This window comes from Triticum aestivum, chromosome 3B (assembly GCF_018294505.1).
Source record: "Triticum aestivum cultivar Chinese Spring chromosome 3B, IWGSC CS RefSeq v2.1, whole genome shotgun sequence".
Taxonomy (NCBI): Eukaryota; Viridiplantae; Streptophyta; class Magnoliopsida; order Poales; family Poaceae; genus Triticum; species Triticum aestivum.
Window position 1 is genome coordinate 3,889,441 of NC_057801.1, and position 23,806 is coordinate 3,913,246.

The 23,806-nt window shown below is 47.5% G+C and overlaps 2 protein-coding genes and 2 pseudogenes across 2 annotated transcripts; all 4 read left to right on the forward strand.

The window, feature by feature from the left end:
* The first annotated feature begins 644 nt into the window (after window positions 1–644).
* Window positions 645–1,238, forward strand: LOC123064232 (uncharacterized). The gene has a single exon (XM_044487757.1). The coding sequence runs from the start codon at window positions 690–692 to the stop codon at window positions 1,101–1,103; it is 414 nt and encodes a 137-aa protein (XP_044343692.1). The 5' UTR covers window positions 645–689; the 3' UTR covers window positions 1,104–1,238.
* A 2,106-nt stretch (window positions 1,239–3,344) lies between these two features.
* LOC123064233 (uncharacterized) lies at window positions 3,345–4,221 on the forward strand. The gene has a single exon (XM_044487758.1). It carries the CDS (start codon window positions 3,416–3,418, stop codon window positions 4,034–4,036), a length of 621 nt encoding a protein of 206 aa, XP_044343693.1. The 5' UTR covers window positions 3,345–3,415; the 3' UTR covers window positions 4,037–4,221.
* Window positions 4,222–9,488: 5,267 nt separating this feature from the next.
* On the forward strand, window positions 9,489–10,056 carry LOC123064234 (keratin-associated protein 5-9-like; annotated as a pseudogene).
* Window positions 10,057–14,527: 4,471 nt separating this feature from the next.
* LOC123064235 (uncharacterized) lies at window positions 14,528–15,042 on the forward strand (annotated as a pseudogene).
* Window positions 15,043–23,806: the final 8,764 nt, after the last annotated feature.

Genomic DNA, 23,806 nt, shown 5'->3' on the forward strand with positions numbered 1-23,806 from the left:
TGCCTGAGGTCCGCTGCAAATTTCAAGTCATTTGGACATCTGAGCAGTTCTTGGCAAAAAAGACAAATCGAGCCAAAACAGTACATGAACAGTAAACATTTTTACAGACCCCCAATTTATCTTTTTGCTGAGAGCTCCTCAGATGTCTAAATAGTTTGAAAATTGGAGCAGACCTCATGCACCAAATTTTCTACCACACAAAAAAATGAATTTTTTTGAATTTTTCTAGTATTTGTTTTGATTTTTTCGTCAGCACGGGTGCAGATGAGCTCGGGCGCAGATATGTATTTTCGACCTAAACATTCTTATATAGTACATACTTTTGGTGGTAACTACCACCGGGTAGTAGGAAATATTTATACTACCCCCTTTGATCGGTGAGCCAAAAAATGAAATTGTGAAAGTTCATACTGGAGATGTTCAAGACAGAGTGCCGGGAAATTAATGGAGCCCAGTGATCCTCCTCAAGCCAACTTGTAACATTTTTTAGCCAGACTCTAACATGGTGCAGTTTACTTTAGATAGCCATCTATCCAGATACTTTAGTTCAGATCTACGTTACTACGTATCTTCCACTGCAAGCTAGCTACCCTATAAATAGTATCATGAGGCGCACCATATCATATAGCAACTCACCTTCTCTTGCTCCACATATTCACCTCTCTAGCTACAAAGCTTGCTCTGCAACAATGGCTGCAGGTGGTGCTTCTCTTCTTACTGCTGTCGTTGTTTTCTCCATGCTGATCGCGTCTTCCCTGGGGGCCCCGAGGCCTTTATGCAGCGAGTGCGAGACGCAATGCCCTACCAGCTGTCAGGCGGAGGCTGAAACCTTCTGCAGTGGCTACTGCCGCCGCGGTGGAGGCCTTCAGGAGGGCTGCCAGAGATCCGTCTTTGAAGACTGCACCGTAAAGGGTACCTGCTGCAGTAGCAACGGCACATGCACTTGCGACTGCAACACTGTGGCTGAAAGGAGTTGCATCAGCATCAGCGACGGCACCCTACAATGTGAACCTTGCAAGCGCAGCATATACGACCAGTGCGGTTCCACCTGTAGGAATGACTGCAACAACAACTGCAAGAAGAAACGGTGCCGCCATGCCTAGGAATAACATGTAGTCGACCCGCTGCCTTGCATAAGAAATAACATGGCTCGCCGTAGTCGTGCGTAGACTTTTGTAACAACCATGAACTCGTTCTGTGGGATGGCATAGAATGAATTAATGGGTCGTGGCGCATCACATCCGAGCATTTTAGCTGGGGATTTGCATTCTGTTTATCTATACTGAATAATGATATGGAAAAGGAAAGAAATTTCACAAAGTTGACACGGTGTGAAATTACAGTCCTTCTATAGAGCTTGCGTACGTGTCTTGATTGGCTTCTATACATCAGCTTGTCCGTCCAAGTATGCATTTGTGTGTCGTTATAGTATCCAATAATACTTGAAGGTGATGCATGCCTTCACCGTGCCATTTACTTTCTTTCGTTGTGGAGGAAACTGCCCCTTTTTATGTAAATCACCTTCCACTGATGATTAGAATGCTTGAGACCTTGCGTTTACAGAACCATTTTTTGTACCGAAGTCAAGGTCTGTATGTATTAGACTATGTGTGCTTGTTTGTTTGAAGAGAACGGATAGAATGGGCAAACTGCGTAGATACATAGGAGTAAAATACAGTGAGAGTTAGTTGAACATCCTATTTGCGTTGAAGAGGAAAGTTCCGCACATAATGAGAAAAATCATCCAAAATCATAAGGTAATAGAGATAGCCACTATTAGTTGGAAAGGGGGAGGTCCATACATCACCATGGATCAATTTGAAAGCAAAAGAAGCAATAGTAGAAAATGAACTAAACAGAAGACAAACAAGCTTTCCAAAACGACACTCGTGGCAAGTGTGATCATTCAGTTTGTGAAAATAATGGGGTGCTGTAAGAAGGGAATTTCCTTCACATGCAGATTGAGCAGGTCAAGTCCAAACTAACTAATGTCAGTTCATGCGTCCAAGAGGTAGCAGTAATCAAGTACTCGACTTGCATGTTAGTACTCCCTCTGTATCTAAACGTTCTTATATTTCTTTATGGAGGCAGTACAAATCTTTTCTACCCTTGATTAAGTGTGTGATGTCACACCACCGATGGATGCATGAGACACTTGAAATTCGTTCGTCCCCAAAATATCATGTCACGTGTCAAACCTATGAATCACAGACGAAAGGAGCCAGCCTGATAGAAACAATGCACCGAACGCCGTGTCTTGCCTATCAGCCTAAGTGCACCGGTATTGGCAGTTAACAACTAAATGGCCGTCTTACGAGAAAGTAATGCTATACAAGATTAACGTACATAAATCAAGATGGAAAAATTGAAAGAAGGGTATCAATCTCTTCCACATGCGACTTTGGCTATAGAATACCAAATCAAAGCCAACTCATACAATCTAGAAAGTATGATCAATTAATGTGCGATTCACTTGGTAGCGTCGCCGATCTTTATCTTACCAAATGTCAATGCTTGGTAAAACAACTAGTACTAGTATCTATTGATCAGTAATTTGGGGTACCGAAACGTACTTGTGCAATTTGAAGTGTCAAGCTAGCCATTCTATTGATTGTTATATCTAGAGTAAAATAAAGTCTTCAACACATTAGTGTTTGCTATATGTGTTCTAAACCCCAAGCAATTTTAGTACTACTCCCTTTGATTCGGTGAGAGCCAAATCATGATGGAAAAATAGAAAAAGGCGTATCAATCTGTTCCACATGCGACTTTGGCTATAGAAGACCAAATCAAAGCCAATTCATTCAACCTGAGCAGTACGAGCCCTTTATGTGCGATTCACTTGGTAGCCCCGCTGATCTTGATCTTGCCAAAAGTCAATGCTTGGTAAAAACAACTACTAGTACTACCAAAGCGTACTTGTGCAATCAGTTGATGGTGCAATTTGAAGTGTCAAGTCCTCAACACATTGGTGCCATTCAAGTGATTGTTCTCTGGAGTACAACAAGTCCTCAACACATTGGTGCTTGCTATATTTCCCAAAACAGTGTTACCAAGCCATTTTAATACTGTTCCCTTTGATCGGTGAGCCACATAAATGAATTCCATACATTGGAGATGTTCAAGAGTCAAGAGTCAAGACAGTGCAGGGACTTAATGGAGCCTAGCCAACTTGTAACATTATTACAACCAAATTGTAACATGGAGCAGTTTACATTAGATAGATGTCCATCCATATAATTCAGTTTAGGTCTACGTAGCCTCCGGTGGAAGCTAGCTAGCCTATAAATAGTATCAGGCGCTCCATCATATAGCAAGTCACCGGCTAGCTCATTGGCATCTGTTTCTTGAGACCCTCTCTTGCTCCACATATTTACCTACCTCTGTAGCTAGAAACGAAGCTTTCTTGGCAACAATGGCTGCAGGTGGAGCTTATTTTCTTGTTGTTGTTGTTTTCTCCATGTTGATCATGTCTTCCCTGGGGAATCACATACCTTTATGCAGCGACTGCGAGACGCTATGCCGTACTAACTGCACCGCGGAGGCTGAAACCTACTGCAGCAATTACTGCAAAGATTGCCAAGGTTGCACGCGCGGCTACTTCGACGAGTACTGCTATCCCAAATGTGTCAACAACTGCAACAACAGCTGCGAGAAGGAAGGCTCTTCCCTGGTGCATCCGAGCCCTCCACCGAGACCTTTTTGCAGCGACTGCGAGCCACAATGCCGTACCAACTGCAACGCAGTGGTTGAAAGCCGCTGCCGTGCTACATGCAACGACAAGCTCAGCAGTCATGAGGACTGCTGGCGTGCGGTCTTCCAGGGGTGCACCGCAGACGGTAGCTGCTGCAGTAGCAACGACACATGCACTTGTGACTGCAACACCGTAGCTCAAGACCGTTGCATTGGGGTCAGCGACAACGACAACTACACAGATTGCGAAGCTTGCAAGCGTGACCAGTTCGACCAGTGCTATTCCACCTGTAAGAACGACTGCAACAACAGCTGCAAGAAGAAAGGGTGCCGCCATGCCTAGGAATAACATGTAACCGATCGGTTTCCTTCCATAGGAATAACATGGCTCGTTGTAGTCGTGTGTAGATTTTTGTAAACGCCACGACCTGGTTTTGTGGGATAGCACATGAGGAACGGGTCGTGGCGCATCACCTCTGGCGTTTTAGCTGAGGATTTGTTTCCTGTTTATCTTTGCTGAATAATGAATCACGGTGCGAAATGATGGTGTGTGTTGATTGGCTTGTATATATCAGCTTCTCCATCGAAGTACGTATTTGTTTGCGTCGTTGTAGTATATATCCAATAGTATTGGAAAGTGATGTGCGCCTTCGCCGCCGTGCCGTTTATTCTCTTTCCTTGTTGAGGGAACTGTCATGTTATGCATAAATCACCTTCTACTGATGGTTAGAATGCTTGTAACCTCACATTCGTAGAACCGTTTTTTCTACTAAAGTCAACGCCTGTATGGATTAGCCACCTCAACACTATGTGTGCTTGTATTCGAACATCCTGGACATCTTTAGCCATGTGTACTCTCTTTACTTGTACTCCCTTTTTTCTCGGGTGGATACTTGTACTCGGTGGTGACCCCACAGTTCTTTTCGAAAAGAGCCGGAAAACACTGTTCATCGTGAAGAAAAAAATAACAGCAACTACGTATGACCCCACAGATTATTGGGGCTGGCTTCACCTCTACTTATAATAAAAATTACAACTATGTTAGTGGACCACCTAGCGACGACTACAAGCACTGGAGTGAGCCGATCAGACCTCCCTTACCGGAGCCGGCAAACCTTGTTGTAATAGATGCAGCCTGAATATATTTTTTTCTTTTGCATTTTTGGCTAGGAAAGTTGATTTCAGATTTCATATTTGTTTGGGTTGGAAGTCGAGATATTTGGTGTTAAAAGTATGGTTTGTTGGCATATGTGATAGATTTAGTTGAATGTTGGGTGCCAATGTAATTGAAAAGTGCAATATTTTGGTTGGAAATTATTGCATTTTAAAGTTGAGACCTTGGTTTTTGAAGTTGGAAATCTCACACCGTAAGTTTGATCTTATTCGTAGCTATATACTACGTGTATATGAGCTTATGTATTCTATCCTGCTGGTTCCAGAGAGCCTGAATCTGACTAATGTGACTAACGAAATGTTGTACGGAGATCTTTGTTGAGTATAATGTATATTAGGAAGTATATGATAGACTAGGATTTGTTCCTACCTTGTCTTGTACTTCAAGTTGGTCATTGTACTCCTATATATATGCCCACGAGGCTCAAGCAATACAACGAACTATTCCACCAAACCTCTCTCTCCCTTCTAACATGGTATCTATCGCAAGTCGATCCTAAACCCTAGCCGCCGCCGCTTCCGCACGTGCGCGCCGCCCCTGGGGCGGTCGGCCTTCATGACCGCCGCCGGGGGCCGCGCCGCCCGTACCTAGGGTTCGTCCGCCGGCCGTGGCAGGCTGCCCTAGAGAGTCTTTTTTTCCGATCCTTTGATCCGGGTTTTCTCTCCCTCGCCGGTCGCTTTGATCGGCGTCTACTTTTTGGTTTTCCGGACTATGTGATCCGGTTTGCGTCGCCCACCGCCGCCGTCGACCCCGTGCGCCTCTACTCCAACACCGGCGCGATTGGCCAGCTTCTTCACCGACCCGGCAGCCTCGCGCGTCGTCCGCGCGTCTGCCCGTCGATCGCCGCGACTTGGCGGCCTCGCGCGTCGTCCGCGCGTCTGCCCGTCGGTCGCCCCGACTTGGCGGCCTCGCGCGTCGTCCGCGCATCGGCCCGCCTGTCGCCCCGACCCGGCGGCCTCGCGTCATGCGGCGGCCCTTCACCGCCGCCGTTCGCGCGACGGCCCGCCCGTCGATCTACGCCGGCCGTCAACGCCCCGCTCCGACCGGGACTCCTGCATCACCCCGCCCCTGCGGCCTCGCGCCATGCTGCGGCCAATCATAGCTGCCCTGCCGCCCGCCGCCGTCGGCTTCATCTCGGACTCCGCCGCCACCGCGCCTCCACCGAGCGGCGTTCCCGACCTTGCGCGCGAACGGATTGATCACCCACCCGCCGCCGCGATCCGCCTCATCTACACCGCACGACCGACCTGGCCCGTCGGTTACGCGCACCTCCGCAGGACCCGTGAAGATCGTTCCCGAGTTCAGCGCGCCTCTCCACCGATCAAGCATCGGGCTGCCGCTGCGTTGCCCCGTCGGGCCGCAGCGCCGCCGCCACGTGGTTCTCCTCACGGCTGCACCGACCCGCGTCACCGCTGCGTCGCCCCTTTGGGCCGTAGTGCCGCGGCCCGCGGTCCACCGCTGCCCCGGGGTCGTCCGTTCCAGGCCATCCCCATGGCTGCACCGACCCTCGCGCCGCCGCTGCGTCGCCCCGTCGGGCCATAGCGAGCGTGGCACGCGGTCCACGCCGCCATCCCGAGGCCGTCCCCGCGGTTGCACCGACACGTGAACCGCCATTGCATCGCCCCTTCGGGCCGCAGTGTCGTGGCCCGCGGTCCCCGCCGCCGCCCCGACATCTTCCCGCCGTCGCCCCGACCTGCCTGCCGCCGCTGCGTCGCCCCTTCGGGCCGTAGTGCCGCGGCCCGCGGTCCACTCCGCCGTCATCCCGCGTCGACCTCCCGTGGTATGTGTCGCGCCGTCTCCCTTGGCGCGGGAACGCCACCGTCCGCGCCGGTCTTCGTCATGCTGTCGGGGTTCTTCGCCTACTTCGAGCACCGCCGCCGCTCTTCTTTGGCCGCCGCCGCCGCTATCCGTAGCCGTTGCCGCCCGTCCACCCCCTTCGTCTTCGTCCAGCACCAGCTCGTCGCCAGCGTCGCCGTCATCTACCCCGACCGCTTCATCTACTACGACAACCGCGGGCGACATTGGCCCCGCGCCGATTGGCGCCGCAACCGTCGTCGAGTCCTTCTCTGCTGGCCTCTCCGACCTCTTCGACATGGCGTACAGCTCGTGCAGGTCCCTCATCTATGCATGCCCGGTGCTGGCAACACCGATGCGTGCCTTCATCCACGACGTGTCCCCGGGCCTGGCAAGCCTAGTCGGTGCTTCGTCAACTTCGTCTTCGTCCGTCTACGCATGCTCGGTGCTGGCAACACCGGTGCGTGCCTTCGTCTACGATGTGCCCCAGGCTTGGCAAACCCGCCGCGACGCGTTGTCAACATCTTCTTTCCGGCGCACCACTACTTCGACACCAATGCGCCCATGCTAACTCGGCGCCCTCTTGCGCCCGCAGCTCCATGGCGACCTCCTCGACACCGGCTACCCCGACTCGACATCGACCACGGCATTCTTCGCACGGCTACCTCGACCACGGCTCCACCACCCACGCTCTCGGCTACATCGACAAACGGCACAAAGGGCTACCGCCAGCTTGAGCAACCTCGTTGGTTTCCACTCCAGCCACGACTCCGTGATGCGTCGACTGTTACGACTGTGGGGGGGTGTCCGTCGGCTTCCCTTCGGATTCTTCTCCAGTCTCACCGTCTGCGTCTCTACCGTTGTGACTGCGGGGGGATGTTGAGTATAATGTATATTAGGAAGTATATGATAGACTAGGATTTGTTCCTACCTTGTCTTGTACTTCAAGTTGGTCATTGTACTCCTATATATATGCCCACGAGGCTCAAGCAATACAACGAACTATTCCACCAAACCTCTCTCTCCCTCCCTTCTAACAATCTTCCCTTTTTGAGTTTTTTTTTAAGGAAGACGACCAAATGTCGCACCATTTCCTATAATTTCTGTTGCGCCAAGAGAAGCTTCTGAATGAAAAGGGCTTTCCAGTTGCCATGTGAGCATGTTCACTGTTGCAAGAACTTTAACACCCTGAATTCGACAGGCAAATGAGTGATCCCTCGATTTAAATTTTTGAGGTAAAAAAGAAACCACTGACTTGCTTTCAGCAAAGTCAGCAACAACATCATAGCCTGTGCAGTAAATTTAGTGTGTAAAGACTGAATCTAAAAGGCATTTTTTTTTCAAGTTTATGTGCATTTTTTATACAATAGAGGACGACTCCTGGCCTCTAAGTTCTCACACAAAATAATTTACCATCAATCTACAGAATACTACTCACAGATTGCCTTCTCCATCCATATATAACACTAAACTGAAGTTACTAAAGTCAGAAAAGAAGGGGTGCTGTAAGAAGGGAATCTCCTTCACATGCAGATTGAGCAGGTCAAGTCCAAACTAACTAATGTTAGTTCATGCATCCAAGAGGTAGCAGCAGTCAAATACTCGACTTGCATGTTAGTACGAATCTTTTCTACTCTTGATTAGGTGTGTGATGTCACACACCCGTTGGATGCATGATGCACTTGAAATTCCTTCGTCCCCAAAATATCATGTCACATGATCGAACCTATGAATCACAAGGATTGATGCTCACAGACAAAACGATGCAGTGAACGCTGCGTCTTGCCTATGTGCACCCCTATTGGCACTTAACAACTAAATGGCCATCCTACGAGAAAGTAATGCTATACAAGATTGACGTACGTAAATCAAGATGGAAAATAGAAAGAAGGGTATCAATATCTTCCACATGCGACTTTGGCTAGAGAAGACCAAATCAAAGCCAATTCATGCAACCTGGAGGGTACAAGCAGTTAATGTGGGATTCAGTTGGTTTCCCCGCCGATCTTGATCTTGCCAGAAGTCAATGCTTGGTAAAACAACTACTTTTTCTTAAACATCATTACCGACACAAACGCTCATATATACGCGCATACACTCACCCCTATGAACGCACACACGCACACCCTACCCCTGTGACCACCTTCGAGAGACTGAGCTGGCATATCGTCTTGAGATTTTACGAAGTTAGCATAGGCTCCTCGTAGTTGACGGGAACGTCTCCTCCCACTGAACGCGCATAGCCGGAAATGCTGAAATAAATTCAGGATAAATACGAGCACCATGACTTGAACCCTGATGTGACTTGAACCCTGATGGGCTGGCCATACCATTGTCCATCTAGCCATCCAACCATAGGTTGGTTCACTAAACCAACAACTACTAGTACCTATTGATCAGTGATTCGAGATATACCAAAATGTACTTGTGCAATTAGCCAATTAGTTGATCGTGCAATTTGAAGTTACCAGGCCATTTTAGTACTCCCTTTGATTCGGTGAACCACAAAAATGACGTTCAGACATTGTAGATGTTCAAGGGTCAAGACAGTGCAGGGATTTAATGGAGCCCAGTGAAGGTGAATATTATGTCTGTACTCCTCAGCCAACTTGTACCAGTTGCAAAACTGTCACATGGAGCAGTTTACATTAGATAGATGCCAATCCATTAAATTTAGTTTAGATCTACGTAACCCCCCCCCCCCCCCCCCCCCCCGGTGGTAGCTACCTAGCCTATAAATAGTATCAGGCGCTCCATCTTATTCACATCTCTTGCTCCACATATTTATCTCTAGGTTCTAGCTACAAACAAAGCTTGCTTGGCAACAATGGCTGCAGGTGGGGCTTCTCTTCTTGCTTTTTTTATTTTTGCCATGCTGGTTATGTCTTCCCTGGGGGGGCCCTAGGCCTTTATGCAGCGACTGCGAGACGCTATGCCGTACCAACTGCGATGCAGAGGTTGAAACCCTCTGCGGCAGTACCTGCGACTACAACAACAGCGGTCAGGCCGACTGCCGGCGTCAGCTCTTGAAGAGGTGCACCACAGAAGGTACCTGTTGCAGTAGCAACGACACATGCACTTGTGATTGCAACACTGTAGCTCAAAATGGTTGCTTCGGGGTCAGCGACGGCTACACACGCTGCGGTTCATGCAAGCTTGGCAGGTTCAACCAGTGCTATCCCACCTGCAAGAACGACTGCAACAACAACTGCAAGAAGAAGAAAGGGTGCCACGCATAGAAAAACACATGTAATCAGGGGTGCCCTGCATAGGAGATAACATGGCTCCTTGTAGTCGTATGCCACGACCTGGTTTTGTGAGATGGCGTAGGAGGAATGCGTCGCATCGCCTCTGGCGTTTTAGCTTAGAATTTGTATTCTTGTATTTCTGTTTATCTTTGCTGCATAACAAATCGCAATGTGAAATTATGGTTGTTCAATGCTCCTTCTTCCATAGGGCTTGTGTGTGTTGATTTGCTTCTATACATCAGCTTGCGCATCAAAGTGTGCGTTTGTGTGTTGTGTACATTGTACTCCCTTTGTTCCTAAATATAAGTCTTTGAAGAGATTTCACTATGAACCACATATGGAGCAAAATGAGTGAATCTATACTCTAAAATGCATCTAGATTCATCCATATATGATCCATTACAAAGACTTATAGTATTTAGGAACGGAGGAAGTAGTATCCAACAATACTGGAAGGTGATGCGTGCCTTCGCCTTCTACTAATGATTTGAGTGCTTGCAACCCCACAGTTGTAGGACCGTTTTTATACTCAAGTCAACGCCTGTATGAATTAGCCACCTCAACACTATGTGTGCTTGTTTTCAAACATCCTGAACATCTTTAGTGATGTGTACTCTCTCTCTCTCTCTCTCTCTCTCTCTCTCTCTCTCTCTCTCTCTCTCTCTCTCTCTCTCTCTCTCTCTCTCTCTCTCTCTCTCGCTCGCTCGCTCGCTCGCTCGCTCTCGTACTCCATGGTAAGCACCGATTCAGTTCAATTTGGTTAGCTAGCCATGAAGGCTTCTCCCTCTACCTCGATCACGCCAGCCATGACCCCACCGGCGACGCCGCCGCGGCTTTCCACATCAGCTTCCTAGACCAGAACAATGGCAGGCTGTCGTGCATCAACGGCGAGAAGCAGTTACCGAATGAGGTCGGCGGTGAGGCCCAAGGCGGGGCTGGGACATGGGCGCGGAGCTTCTCGCACGACGCCCGTTCATGGGGTTGGGATGAATTCATCAAGGTTGAAGACCTGGACGACGAGAAGCACCTCAGGGACGGCTGCCTGTGCATGCTTTGCGACCTCACCGTCTTCGACGTGTGCACCAACGACTACTTTGCGCCCCATGGAGACCACGGCCAACCAGCAGCCGAGTCGCTGGAAAGGCTCAAGCTTATACAGGGGGTAGCGTTGATCACTTACTTGTTGGGAGGCCCTAGCTAGCTGCTATTTCTTCTTTCTATTTTTCTTGCTATTTCTTCTTTCTATCTTTCCAAGGGTTTTATTTGTAGGTTGCGTATTTTGATTCGTTGAGGCAAAGTTTCAACCAATAACAATTCTTATTAGTATGTGTTCTGTGATACAAAAGTAACACCGTACATGTATGTCTAAGAAATATTTCCCGGCCTAAGGGCGTCGCCGACCCCAAATCTGCTCCCGCATCCGTCCATGGACCAAGGGACCAGTTTGCGGAAACGGATGCGGAAGATGACCATTCAAAGCTATTAGCAAACATTTCAAACATGATTTAAAATAATCAGACAAATGTAAGCAAACACGTCCGACTTCATTCAAGTTCAGAGATAACGGTATTTACATATACGACCGATATTTTAGCCGCTTAACAGAAAACTAAAAAAAGCATATGCTTGTACCAGACAACCACCTCGTAAACATGACCACCCTGCCCAGCGGCATTGCCATCGCCGTCAGTGTCGTCGTCGTCGTTCCTCCAGCGGCACTAGGGAGCCGGTGCCGCTCGCGGAGAATCCGCTCCGCCTCCTCCAGCGCGGTGTGTAGGGCCGCCACGACCAATGCCGAGGGCGCCCGCAGAGCTCTAGCGGCCATCTTGCCGCTGCCTATGTTGGCGGAGGAGTCACTAAGAAACAACTCCTCGTTGTCAAGGCGGCGTCACTGCCGGGCGGTCGTCTCCTTGGTGGTGAAGGAGTTGTCGAGGGCACAGGTGGTGGCACGGCCTGGGTCATTGCGGACCCATTACGGCGCCTCGTCCGATTTAGCGAACACCGAGCGGTGGGCGGCGTTGTGCCGGTCGTAACGTGCATGTTGTCTCGCGGCCTGCACCTCCACGGACACGACGACCCTCGATCCCGAGTGACCGCCACCTCCGAGGTAATGAAGGATGCGGCCTTGCGCCTTCGTGATCGTGGACGGCAGCTCGTCCTTGAGGAACTGCCTGCGGCGGTTGCATCAGGGCGACTACGCGGGCCCTGATAGAAGTTTGTGGCCATGGACTCAAGTTCTTGATGGTCAGAGATCCATCAGCTCGTTGTAGGTATGTTATTCTATTCATGGACTTTCCTGCACTTGCTTTGCGATGAAAGAAACCCGAGTTACTATCTCCCTCGGCCAGCCACTGGATTCGCGCTCGTCGATGCCACATAATTTCCTCCCGGTAGCATAGTTCCACAATTCTGGCCTCAACAATTTTTCCTCGTGGACTTGGTCCTACCCGGAGTGGGTCGGCACGAAATCTCTCAAGCTGTGCACGCAGTTCCTGTCGGACTGAACCAAAAGTGCTATGACCCCAACGCTGTAGAGAACCAGCGATGGAGTCCCTTTTCGTTAAGAGATTCATAGAAGATCTACAGCAAGCTCATGCATGTGATTCCAAACATTTCAGGGGACATCATGTAACAGTCGTAAAAAGGGCACACTGGCTCCCGCCACCAGCTGCAATAGCTAAAATCAACGTGTTTGGGTGCTTTGAATCGCGCCGGGGACCCAGGAGCTGCTGCGGCTATTTGTCGGGATCCCAATGGCATGTTTTTGGGAGCTTCTGCAGTAGTCTACGATGGGCTAGTTGACATCTTGGTTGCTTCTGATTGCCAGGAGGTTATCATCGGCTATCACTTGGTTGCTTCTGACTGCCAGGAGGTTATCAACAACATCACATCTCTTCCTCCATGTCATTACACGGCTATTCTTCCAGAGATCGATCATCGTCGAAGCTCCTACCGGAAGGCTACTTTTATTCATGAATGTCGTCGACATAACGTAGAGGCTCATGATCTTGCTAAAGCTTCGGCTTCTCTACCCATCGGGCGCCACGGTTGGCTTGTTTCTTTACCAGACATTATTAGCATTCCTGTAATAGTCCCAGTAAATGAATAAAGCCAGATGTTTCCCCTCAAAAAAATAATTTAACTACTCTCTTTTCCTTTTCTTCCTTTTCAGTTCACGGAGGCCCCTGGTTTTGGGAAGCTTCCCAAATCGGTTTTCCTGCTTCGCTAAATGGTTTCTGGGCGGTTCTTATTCAGGTTTTTCTTTCTTTTTTCTTGTTCTTTTTTATTTTATTTTTATTCTTATTTTTTCTTCTTTTACTTTTATTTTTTCCTTAAATGCGTGAACTATTTGCAAATTCGTGAATATTTGTTTATAAAACTAGATCTTTTTAAAAAAAATCGTAATCTTTTTATCAAAATCGATGAACTTTTCCAAAATACAAGGACTTTATTTTTCATATCCGTCAACTTAAAAAAAATTCAATGAACTTTCCAAGTCCGTAACTTTTCTTCAAAAACGATGAACTTGTTCCAGAATCGTAAACTCTTTAACGGAATCGATGAATTTTTTAAAAAAATTACGAACTTTGTTTGAAAATCAATGAAATTTTTTCAAAATCGATGAATTTAATTAAAATTTGTGAACTTCTCTTCAAAATCAATGAATTTTTTTGTGAAATTTTCGTCAAATTGATAAACCTTTTTCAAAACAGATAACTTTTTTCCAAATATCTATGAACAGGGTTAAATGGTCAATGGAACGACCGAATTAGAGATTTTTTTTAGCGGACCCGATCGAGCTAGCGATCAAAGCTAGCTCTCATGCTAATGGGCCCGCGCAAAGAGAACGCGCACGTGTGCCAGTACGGCAACCCAGCGCTCGAAGCGCTGATTAAGAGCTGCCTACTATTGGTGGCCTGGTAGCGTTAAATAGGATATGCTCCGCTTGATAGCCAGGAAAAACGGGCCGGCCCACTTTTCCATGAGTTTTTTATTTGTTTATTTGGTCTCTTTGTCTTTTAGTCGTTTCTATGAAAAAAATTGGTTGTACTTTTCAGGGTGCTAGATATTTAAAAACATTTGTCTCAAAAAAAGATATTTAAAAACATTTTAGTACTAAAAATATATTTTAAAAATTTGCTTAATATTATAGCTGAGGGCCCCACCAGACGTGTAGCCAAAAAGAATATCAAGTTAAAGGCGGACAATATCATAATGAGTTTCTTACATGATGTCCATATCAATGTATTTATACTCCATATCAATGTATTTACCTTTTTTTACTAGAGCTCATTTATTAGTTGATTTTTTTATAAATTTCAATCAAAGATTAATTTATCTTTCCTCTCATAAATAAGATGCATTAATTTGGGAATTCTAAGCTCAGTGAAAGTAGGGGTACCCTTATTTGTTGATTTGATGCATTTATTCTACATTTAATAACTACATCACTATTTGATTCGCAAGTACTATTACACATTTGATATGCGCTTACCTTTAGCAAAAAGAACAAAGTAGACCATCATTAAGGCGTATCGTATCAGTATGATTTTCTCCCATGTAGCGTGTATATATAGATATGTAGAGTCGCCATGTATTACATCAACACAACAACGCTATGCTTCTCATTGTGGTTGCGGCCATGTCCTATGGCCTGCCCGTCACCCACGCCGACATCAACTTCATCGCTCGCACATGCAAGAAGACCAATAACTTTGCATTGTGCATGGCCGTGCTACGGGCCAACCCAAAGAGCACCCAAGCATCCACCGAGCATGACCTCGCCAGCATTGCTCTGCAAATCGCCACCGACACCACCCGAAAGAACGCCGTGGCCATCTGTGACCTAGATTATAAACACCAGGGCACACTCGAGGCGCCAATGTGGCATGTATGTGTCAAGGCACATGTCCTTGCCGCAGCTGACCTCATCGACGGCGCCGGCCCCAGCTTCCACGTGGGGGCTATGCTGATGTGTTGAAGATTGTGTCTGAGTCAAAGGGCGCAGGAGATACATGCGAGAACACATTCAAGGCGATCCACAAAGCGTCTCCCGTGGCCGACATGGACCATCAAACGACGGAGCGTTGCGGCCTCGCCGGCGACCTCATCCGCCTGCTCCTCACCAAATGATCTATAAAAGATCATTCTCGGCTTGTCTGTTCCTCTCAGTAATGGATCATGTTTTGCCTGTCGAAAAAAAAGAATAATGTGAAGTGTTCCTGCAACATTTTTTCTATAGACATTTAACATTTCCAAATAAATGATTAACATTTTTCAAAATGTAAAGTGTTTCTTGTAATATATATATTTAGAATATTTAGAAGTATAAAAAAATAACGAGCATGGGCAAGGGGAAGGCCGACCGCGTGGGTTTCATACACAAGGTCGTCGGCATGCCTAGTCGGAGTGGTCGAGCACGTAATCCTCCCCCCCCCCCCGGGCTACTTGACGATGACTCCTCACAGGGAGGTCGAGGGAGAGGTGTCCCTAGAGGAGGAGGGGGCGGGGGGAGAGCCCCTAGAGGACGAGGTGCTGGGGGGAGAGCCACTACAGGGGGTCGCGGCCAGAAAGAGCGCACCCTCACCGACTTAGGGGTGTTGTCTTCGAGGCCCTCCTCTAGTGAGGTACCCTCTGGCGAGGAGGATGAGGAGGAGGAGGAGGTTCGGGACATGGCCGAGGAGGAGGTGGAGGAGGCGGGTGAGGAGGAGGACGACGAGGAGGAGGAGGAGGTTGGGGAGGGGGAGGCAGGCGAGGAGGAGGGTGGTGGCGGGAAGGGGGTTGACAACAAGGGGTGGCTGCGTGGTAAGCAAAGCTACCAAAGCAGGTTCCTGCTACTGAGGAGCAGAAGTTGCTCATTGAGCCCACGGGGAAAGAGTAAGTGCCACTTTATAATAATTTCACTATTTTGCTTGTCACATGCTCATTCCGGTTGTTATTTATTTTGCTTGTCACATGCTAATAGTTCATTCTTTTGCAGCCACTGGATATATTCTAAAGGGGTCCGTATTCCCAACGGCCTCATCACCATCTTTCTGAAGTTATATTGGCCGGGGTTGTACTGTCAGGATCCAGTCAGGCACCCGGACCGTCGAGTTTTGGCCACGAGCTGGGACCACTGGGAAGCGGCCCTCCACGCGGACCATGAGACCCATGCCAAGGTCGTGATCACTACTTTCTGGGTGAGTTCTCTTCAGAAGCACAAGTCCATTCTAGTTTCATGAATGATTTAACTCATGGCTTCTTCCATTCTTGTTTCAGGCATGATTGTAGAAATTCTATCGAGTTCTTCCGGAGCACAAGGCCAGAGCCGACCAGATCGTGCTGCGCCAATGCAAGAAGAAGGCCTGCCAGATGCAGTACGAGGTCCGCGATGTGGCCATCTCAACATACTATCACGATGCTCTTTGTGTGAAGATTACCAAGGAAGAAGCGCAGAGGATGGGCATTGCCTTGGAGAGGCACGAGTACTTGGCGGTAAGCATAAAAGATTTTTCATTCCGATGTTTGTGGTACATTTCACCGTTTTGTGTTGACATGCCATTATGCTTTCATTATGTAGGTGTGTCCAAATTGGTGTTATGGAAAAGACGAGTCTTGGGCGGCATTGGTGGATGTTTGGTGTGATACGGATGTGTTGGGGAACGTTGCAGAAAACAAAAAATTTCCTACTCGTTTCACCAAGATCCATCTAGGAGTTCATCTAGCAACGAGTCATCGGATGCATCTACGTACCTTGTAGATCGCGAGCGGAAGCGTTCAAAGAACGGGGATGATGTAGTCGAACACGACGTGATCCAAATCACCGATGACCAAGCGCCGAACGGACGGCACCTCCGCGTTCAACACACGTACGAGACGGGAGACGTCTCCTCCTTCTTGATCCAGCAAGGGGAGGGAGAGGTTGATGAAGATCCAGCAGCACGACGGCGTGGTGGTGGATGTAGGGCGTCACAGTAGCAGGGCTTCGCCTATACTACGAGAGAGAGACGTAACGGGGAGAGAGGGAGGCGCCAGGGGCTGGTGTATGAAGTCCCTCCTCTCCCCCACTATATATAGGGGTGCTAGGGGGGGCGCCGTCCCTAAGAGATGGAATCTCCTAGGGGGGGCGGCGGCCAAGGGTGGGGGGCTTGCCCCCCAAGCAAGGGGGCGCCCCCTTTAGGGTTTCCCCTCAACCCTAGCCGCATGGGCCCTAGGGGAGTGGCGCCCCAGCCCACTTTGGGCTGGGTTCCCTCCCACTTCAGCCCATGGGGCCCCCCGGGATAGGTGGCCCCACCCGGTGGACCCCCGGGACCCTTCCGGTGGTCCCGGTACAATACCGGTGACCCCGAAACTTGTCCCGATGGCCGAAACAGCACTTCCTATATATAATTCTTTACCTTCGGACCATTCCGGAACTCCTCGTGACGTCCGGGATCTCATCCGGGACTCCGAACAACATTCGGGTTACTGCATATACATATCTTCACAACCCTAGCGTCACCGAACCTTAAGTGTGTAGACCCTACGGGTTCGGGAGACAGGTAGACATGTTCGGGAGACGGTCAATAACCAACAGCGGGATCTGGATACCCATGTTGGCTCCCACATGCTCCACGATGATCTCATCGGATGAACCACGATGTCGAGGATTCAAACAACCCCGTATACAATTCCCTTTGTCAATCGATATGTTACTTGCCCGAGATTCGATCGTCGGTATCCCAATACCTCGTTCAATCTCGTTACCGGCAAGTCACTTTACTCGTACCGTAATTCATGATCCCGTGACCAGACACTTGGTCACTTTGAGCTCATTATGATGATGCATTACCGAGTGGGCCCAGTGATACCTCTCCGTCATACGGAGTGACAAATCCCAGTCTTGATCCATGTCAACCCAACAGACACTTTCGGAGATACCCGTAGTATACCTTTATAGTCACCCAGTTACGTTGTGACGTTTGGCACACCCAAAGCACTCCTACGGTATCCGGGAGTTACACGATCTCATGGTCTAAGGAAAAGATACTTTGACATTGGAAAACTCTAGCAAACGAACTATACGATCTTGTGCTATGTTTAGGATTGGGTCTTGTCCATCACATCATTCTCCTAATGATGTGATCTCGTTATCAATGACATCCAATGTCCATAGTCAGGAAACCATGACTATCTGTTGATCAACGAGCTAGTCAACTAGAGGCTTACTAGGGACATGTTGGTGTCTATTATTCACACATGTATTACGATTTCCGGATAACACAATTATAGCATGAATAAAGACAATTATCATGAACAAGGAAATATAATAATAATGCTTTTATTATTGCCTCTAGGGCATATTTCCAACAGTCTCCCACTTGCACTAGAGTCAATAATCTAGTTACACTGTGATGAATCGAACACCCATGGAATTCTGGTGTTGATCATGTTTTGCTCTAGGGAGAGGTTTAGTCAACGGATCTGCTACATTCAGGTCCGTATGTACTTTACAAATCTCTATGTCTCCATCTTGAACATTTTCACGAATGGAGTTGAAGCGACGCTTGATGTGCCTTGTCTTCTTGTGAAACCTGGGCTCCTTGGCAAGTGCAATAGCTCCAGTGTTGTCACAGAAGAGTTTGATTGGCCCCGACGCATTGGGTATGACTCCTAGGTCGGTGATGAACTCCTTCACCCATATTGCTTCATGTGCTGCCTCCGAGGCTGCCATGTACTCCGCTTCACATGTAGATCCCGCCACGACGCTCTGCTTGCAACTGCACCAGCTTACTGCCCCACCATTCAAAATATACACGTATCCGGTTTGTGACTTAGAGTCATCCAGATCTGTGTCGAAGCTAGCGTCGACGTAACCCTTTACGACGAGCTCTTCGTCACCTCCATAAACGAGAAACATTTCCTTAGTCCTTTTCAGGTACTTCAGGATATTCTTGACCGCTGTCCAGTGTTCCTTGCCGGGATTACTTTGGTACCTTCCTACCAAACTTACGGCAAGGTTTACATCAGGTCTGGTACACAGCATGGCATACATAATAGAACCTATGGCTGAGGCATAGGGGATGACACTCATCTCTTCTATATCTTCTGCCGTGGTCGGACATTGAGCTGAGCTCAATTTCACACCTTGTAACACAGGCAAGAACCCCTTCTTAGATTGATCCATATTGAACTTCTTCAATATCTTATCAAGGTATGTGCTTTGTGAAAGACCTATGAGGCGTCTTGATCTATCTCTATAGATCTTGATGCCTAATATATAAGCAGCTTCTCCAAGGTCCTTCATTGAAAAACTCTTATTCAAATAGGCCTTGATGCTGTCCAAGAGTTCTATATCATTTCCCATCAAAAGTATGTCATCTACATATAGTATGAGAAATGCTACAGAGCTCCCACTCACTTTCTTGTAAACGCAGGCTTCTCCATAAGTCTGCGTAAACCCAAACGCTTTGATCATCTCATCAAAGCGAATGTTCCAACTCCGAGATGCTTGCACCAGCCCATAAATCGAGCGTTGGAGCTTGCACACCTTGTCAGCATTCTTAGGATCGACAAAACCTTCCGGCTGCATCATATACAATTCTTCCTTAAGGAAACCATTAAGGAATGCCGTTTTGACGTCCATTTGCCATATTTCATAATCGTAGAATGCGGCAATTGCTAACATGATTCGGACGGACTTCAGCTTCGCTACCGGTGAGAAAGTCTCATCGTAGTCAACCCCTTGAACTTGTCGATAACCCTTAGCGACAAGCCGAGCTTTATAGATGGTCACATTACCATCCGCGTCTGTCTTCCTCTTAAAGATCCATTTATTTTCTATGGCTCGCCGCTCAACGGGCAAGTCAGTCAAAGTCCATACTTCGTTTTCATACATGGATCCTATCTCGGATTTCATGGCTTCTAGCCATTTGTCGGAATCCGGGCCCGCCATCGCTTCTTCATAGTTCGAAGGTTCACCGTTGTCTAACAACATGATTTCCAAGACAGGGTTGCCGTACCACTCTGGTGCGGAACGTGTCCTTGTGGACCTTCGAATTTCAGTAGGAGCTTGATCAGAAGTATCTTGATCATTATCATTAACTTCCTCTCTAGTCGGTGCAGGCACCTCAGGAACATTTTCTTGAGTTGCGCCATTTTCCGGTTCAAGAGGTAATACTTCATCAAGCTCTACTTTCCTCCCACTTACTTCTTTCGAGAGAAACTCTTTCTCTAGAAAGGACCCATTCTTGGCAACAAAGATCTTGCCTTCGGATCTGAGGTAGAAGGTGTACCCAATAGTTTCTTTTGGGTATCCTATGAAGACGCATTTTTCCGACTTGGGTTCGAGCTTTTCAGGTTGAAGTTTCTTGACATAAGCATCGCATCCCCAAACTTTTAGAAACGACAGCTTAGGTTTCTTCCCAAACCATAATTCATACGGTGTCGTCTCAACAGATTTCGACGGAGCCCTATTTAAAGTGAATGCAGCAGTCTCTAAAGCATAGCCCCAAAAAGATAGCGGTAAATCGGTAAGAGACATCATAGATCGCACCATATCTAATAGAGTGCGATTACGACGTTCGGACACACCATTACGCTGAGGTGTTCCAGGCGGCGTGAGTTGTGAAACTATTCCACATTTTCTTAAGTGTGTACCAAATTCATGACTCAAGTATTCTCCTCCACGATCTGATCGCAGAAACTTGATTTTCCTGTCACGTTGATTTTCATCCTCACTCTGAAATTCCTTGAACTTTTCAAAGGTTTCAGACTTGTGTTTCATTAAGTAGATATACCCATATCTACTTAAATCATCAGTGAGTGTGAGAACATAACGATAGCCACCGCGAGCCTCAACACTCATTGGACCGCACACATCAGTATGTATGATTTCCAATAAGTTGGTTGCTCGCTCCATTGTTCCTGAGAACGGAGTCTTGGTCATCTTACCCATGAGGCATGGTTCGCACGTGTCAAATGATTCATAATCAAGAGACTCTAAAAGTCCATCTGCATGGAGCTTCTTCATGCGTTTGACACCTATGTGACCAAGGCGGCAGTGCCACAAGTATGTGGGACTATCATTATCAACCTTACATCTTTTGGTACTCACATTATGAACATGTGTAGTATCACGTTCGAGATTCATAAAGAATAAACCATTCACCATAGGAGCATGACCATAAAACATATCTCTCATATAAATAGAACAACCATTATTCTCGGATTTAAATGAGTAGCCATCTCGAATTAAACGAGATCCCGATACAATGTTCATGCTCAAAGCTGGCACTAAATAACAATTATTAAGGTTTAAAACTAATCCCGAAGGTAGATATAGAGGTAGCGTGCCGACGGCGATCACATTGACCTTGGAACCATTCCCGACGCGCATCGTCACCTCGTCCTTTGCCAGTTTCCGCTTATTCCGCAGCCCCTGTTTTGAGTTACAAATGTGAGCAACTGCACCGGTATCAAATACCCAGGAGCTACTACGGACACTAGTAAGGTACACATCAATTACATGTATATCACATATACCTTTTGTTTTGCCGGCCTTCTTGTCTGCTAAGTATTTAGGGCAGTTCCGCTTCCAGTGACCGCTTCCCTTGCAATAAAAGCACTCAGTCTCGGGCTTGGGTCCATTCTTTGGCTTCTTCCCGGCAGCTTGCTTGCCGGGCGCGGCAACCTCCTTGCCGTCCTTCTTGAAGTTCTTTTTACCCTTGCCTTTCTTGAACTTAGTGGTTTTATTGACCATCAACACTTGATGTTCCTTCTTGACTTCTACCTCTGCTGATTTCAGCATAGCAAATACTTCAGGAATGGTCTTTTCCATCCCCTGCATATTGAAGTTCATCACAAAGCTCTTGTAGCTTGGTGGAAGCGACTGGAGGATTCTGTCAATGACCGCATCATCCGGGAGATTAACTCCCAGCTGAGTCAAGCGGTTATGCAACCCAGACATAGTGAGTATGTGCTCACTGACAGAACTGTTTTCCTCCATCTTACAGCTGAAGAACTTGTCGGAGACTTGATATCTCTCGACCCGGGCATGAGCTTGGAAAACCATTTTCAGCTCTTCGAACATCTCATATGCTCCGTGTCTCTCAAAACGCTTTTGGAGCCCCGGCTCTAAACTGTAAAGCATGCCGCACTGAACGAGGGAGTAGTCATCGGTACGTGCCTGCCAAGCGTTCATAACATCTTGTTCTGCAGGGAGAACGGGTGCGTCACCAAGCGGTGCTTGTAGGACATAATCTTTCTTGGCAGCTATGAGGATGATCCTCAGGTTCCGGACCCAGTCCGTATAGTTGCTGCCATCATCTTTCAGCTTGGTTTTCTCTAGGAACGCGTTGAAGTTGAGGACTACGTTGGCCATTTGATCTACAAGACATATTGTAAATGTTTTAGACTAAGTTCATGATAATTAAGTTCATCTAATCAAATAATTAATGAACTCCCACTTAGATTAGACATCCCTCTAGTCATCTAAGTATTACATGATCCGAGTTAACTAGGCCGTGTCCGATCATCACGTGAGACGGACTAGTCAACATCGGTGAACATCTTCATGTTGATCGTATCTTCTATACGACTCATGCTCGACCTTTCGGTCTTCTGTGTTCCGAGGCCATGTCTGTACATGCTAGGCTCGTCAAGTCAACCTAAGTGTTTGCATGTGTAAATCTGTCTTACACCCGTTGTATGTGAACGTCTGAATAAAACACCCGATCATCACGTGGTGTTTTGAAACAGCGAACTGTCGCAACGGTGCACAGTTAGGGGGAACACTTCTTGAAATTAGTATGAGGGATCATCTTATTTACTACCGTCGTTCTAAGTAAACAAGATGCAAAACATGATAAACATCACATGCAATCAAATAATAAACGTGACATGATATGGCCAATATCACATAGCTCCTTTGATCTCCATCTTGGGGCTCCATGATCATCTTGTCACCGGCTTGACACCATGATCTCCATCATCATGATCTCCATCATCGTGTCTCCATGAAGTTGCTCGCCAACTATTACTTCTACTACTATGGCTAACGCGTTTAGCAATAAAGTAAAGTAATTTACATGGCGTTTCTCAATGACACGCAGGTCATATAAAAGAATAAAGACAACTCCTATGGCTCCTGCCGGTTGTCATACTCATCGACATGCAAGTCGTGATTCCTATTACAATAGCATGAACATCTCATACATCACATATAGATCATTCATCATTCATCACAACTTTGGCCATATCATATCACAAACCACTTGCTGCAAAAACAAGTTAGACGTTCCTCTAATTGTTGTTGCAAGTTTTACGTGGCTGAATTAGGGTTCTAGCAAGAACGTCTTCTTACCTACGTTAAAGCCACAACGTGATTTGTCAACTTCTATTTACCCTTCATAAGGACCCTGTTCATCGAATCCGCTCCAACTAAAGTGGGAGAGACAGACACCCGCCAGCCACCTTATGCAACTAGTGCATGTTAGTCGGTGGAACCGGTCTCACGTAAGCGTACGTGTAAGGTTGGTCCGGGCCGCTTCATCCCACAATACCGCTGAAGCAAGAAAAGACTAGTAGCGGCAAGAAAGTTGACAAATCTACGCCCACAACAAATTGTGTTCTACTCGCGCAAGAAGAACTACGCATAGACCTAGCTCATGATGCCACTGTTGGGGAACGTTGCAGAAAACAAAAATTTTCCTACTCGTTTCACCAAGATCCATCTAGGAGTTCATCTAGCAACGAGTCATCGGATGCATCTACGTACCTTGTAGATCGCGAGCAGAAGCGTTCAAAGAACGGGGATGATGTAGTCGAACACGACGTGATCCAAATCACCGATGACCAAGCGCCGAACGGACGGCACCTCCGCGTTCAACACACGTACGGGATGGGAGACGTCTCCTCCTTCTTGATCCAGCAAGGG

Coding starts and splice junctions, on each gene's coding strand:
- LOC123064232 (XM_044487757.1), top strand. CDS start 690: ATGGCTGCAGGTGGTGCTTCTCTTCTTACTGCTGTCGTTGTTTTCTCC.
- LOC123064233 (XM_044487758.1), top strand. CDS start 3,416: ATGGCTGCAGGTGGAGCTTATTTTCTTGTTGTTGTTGTTTTCTCCATG.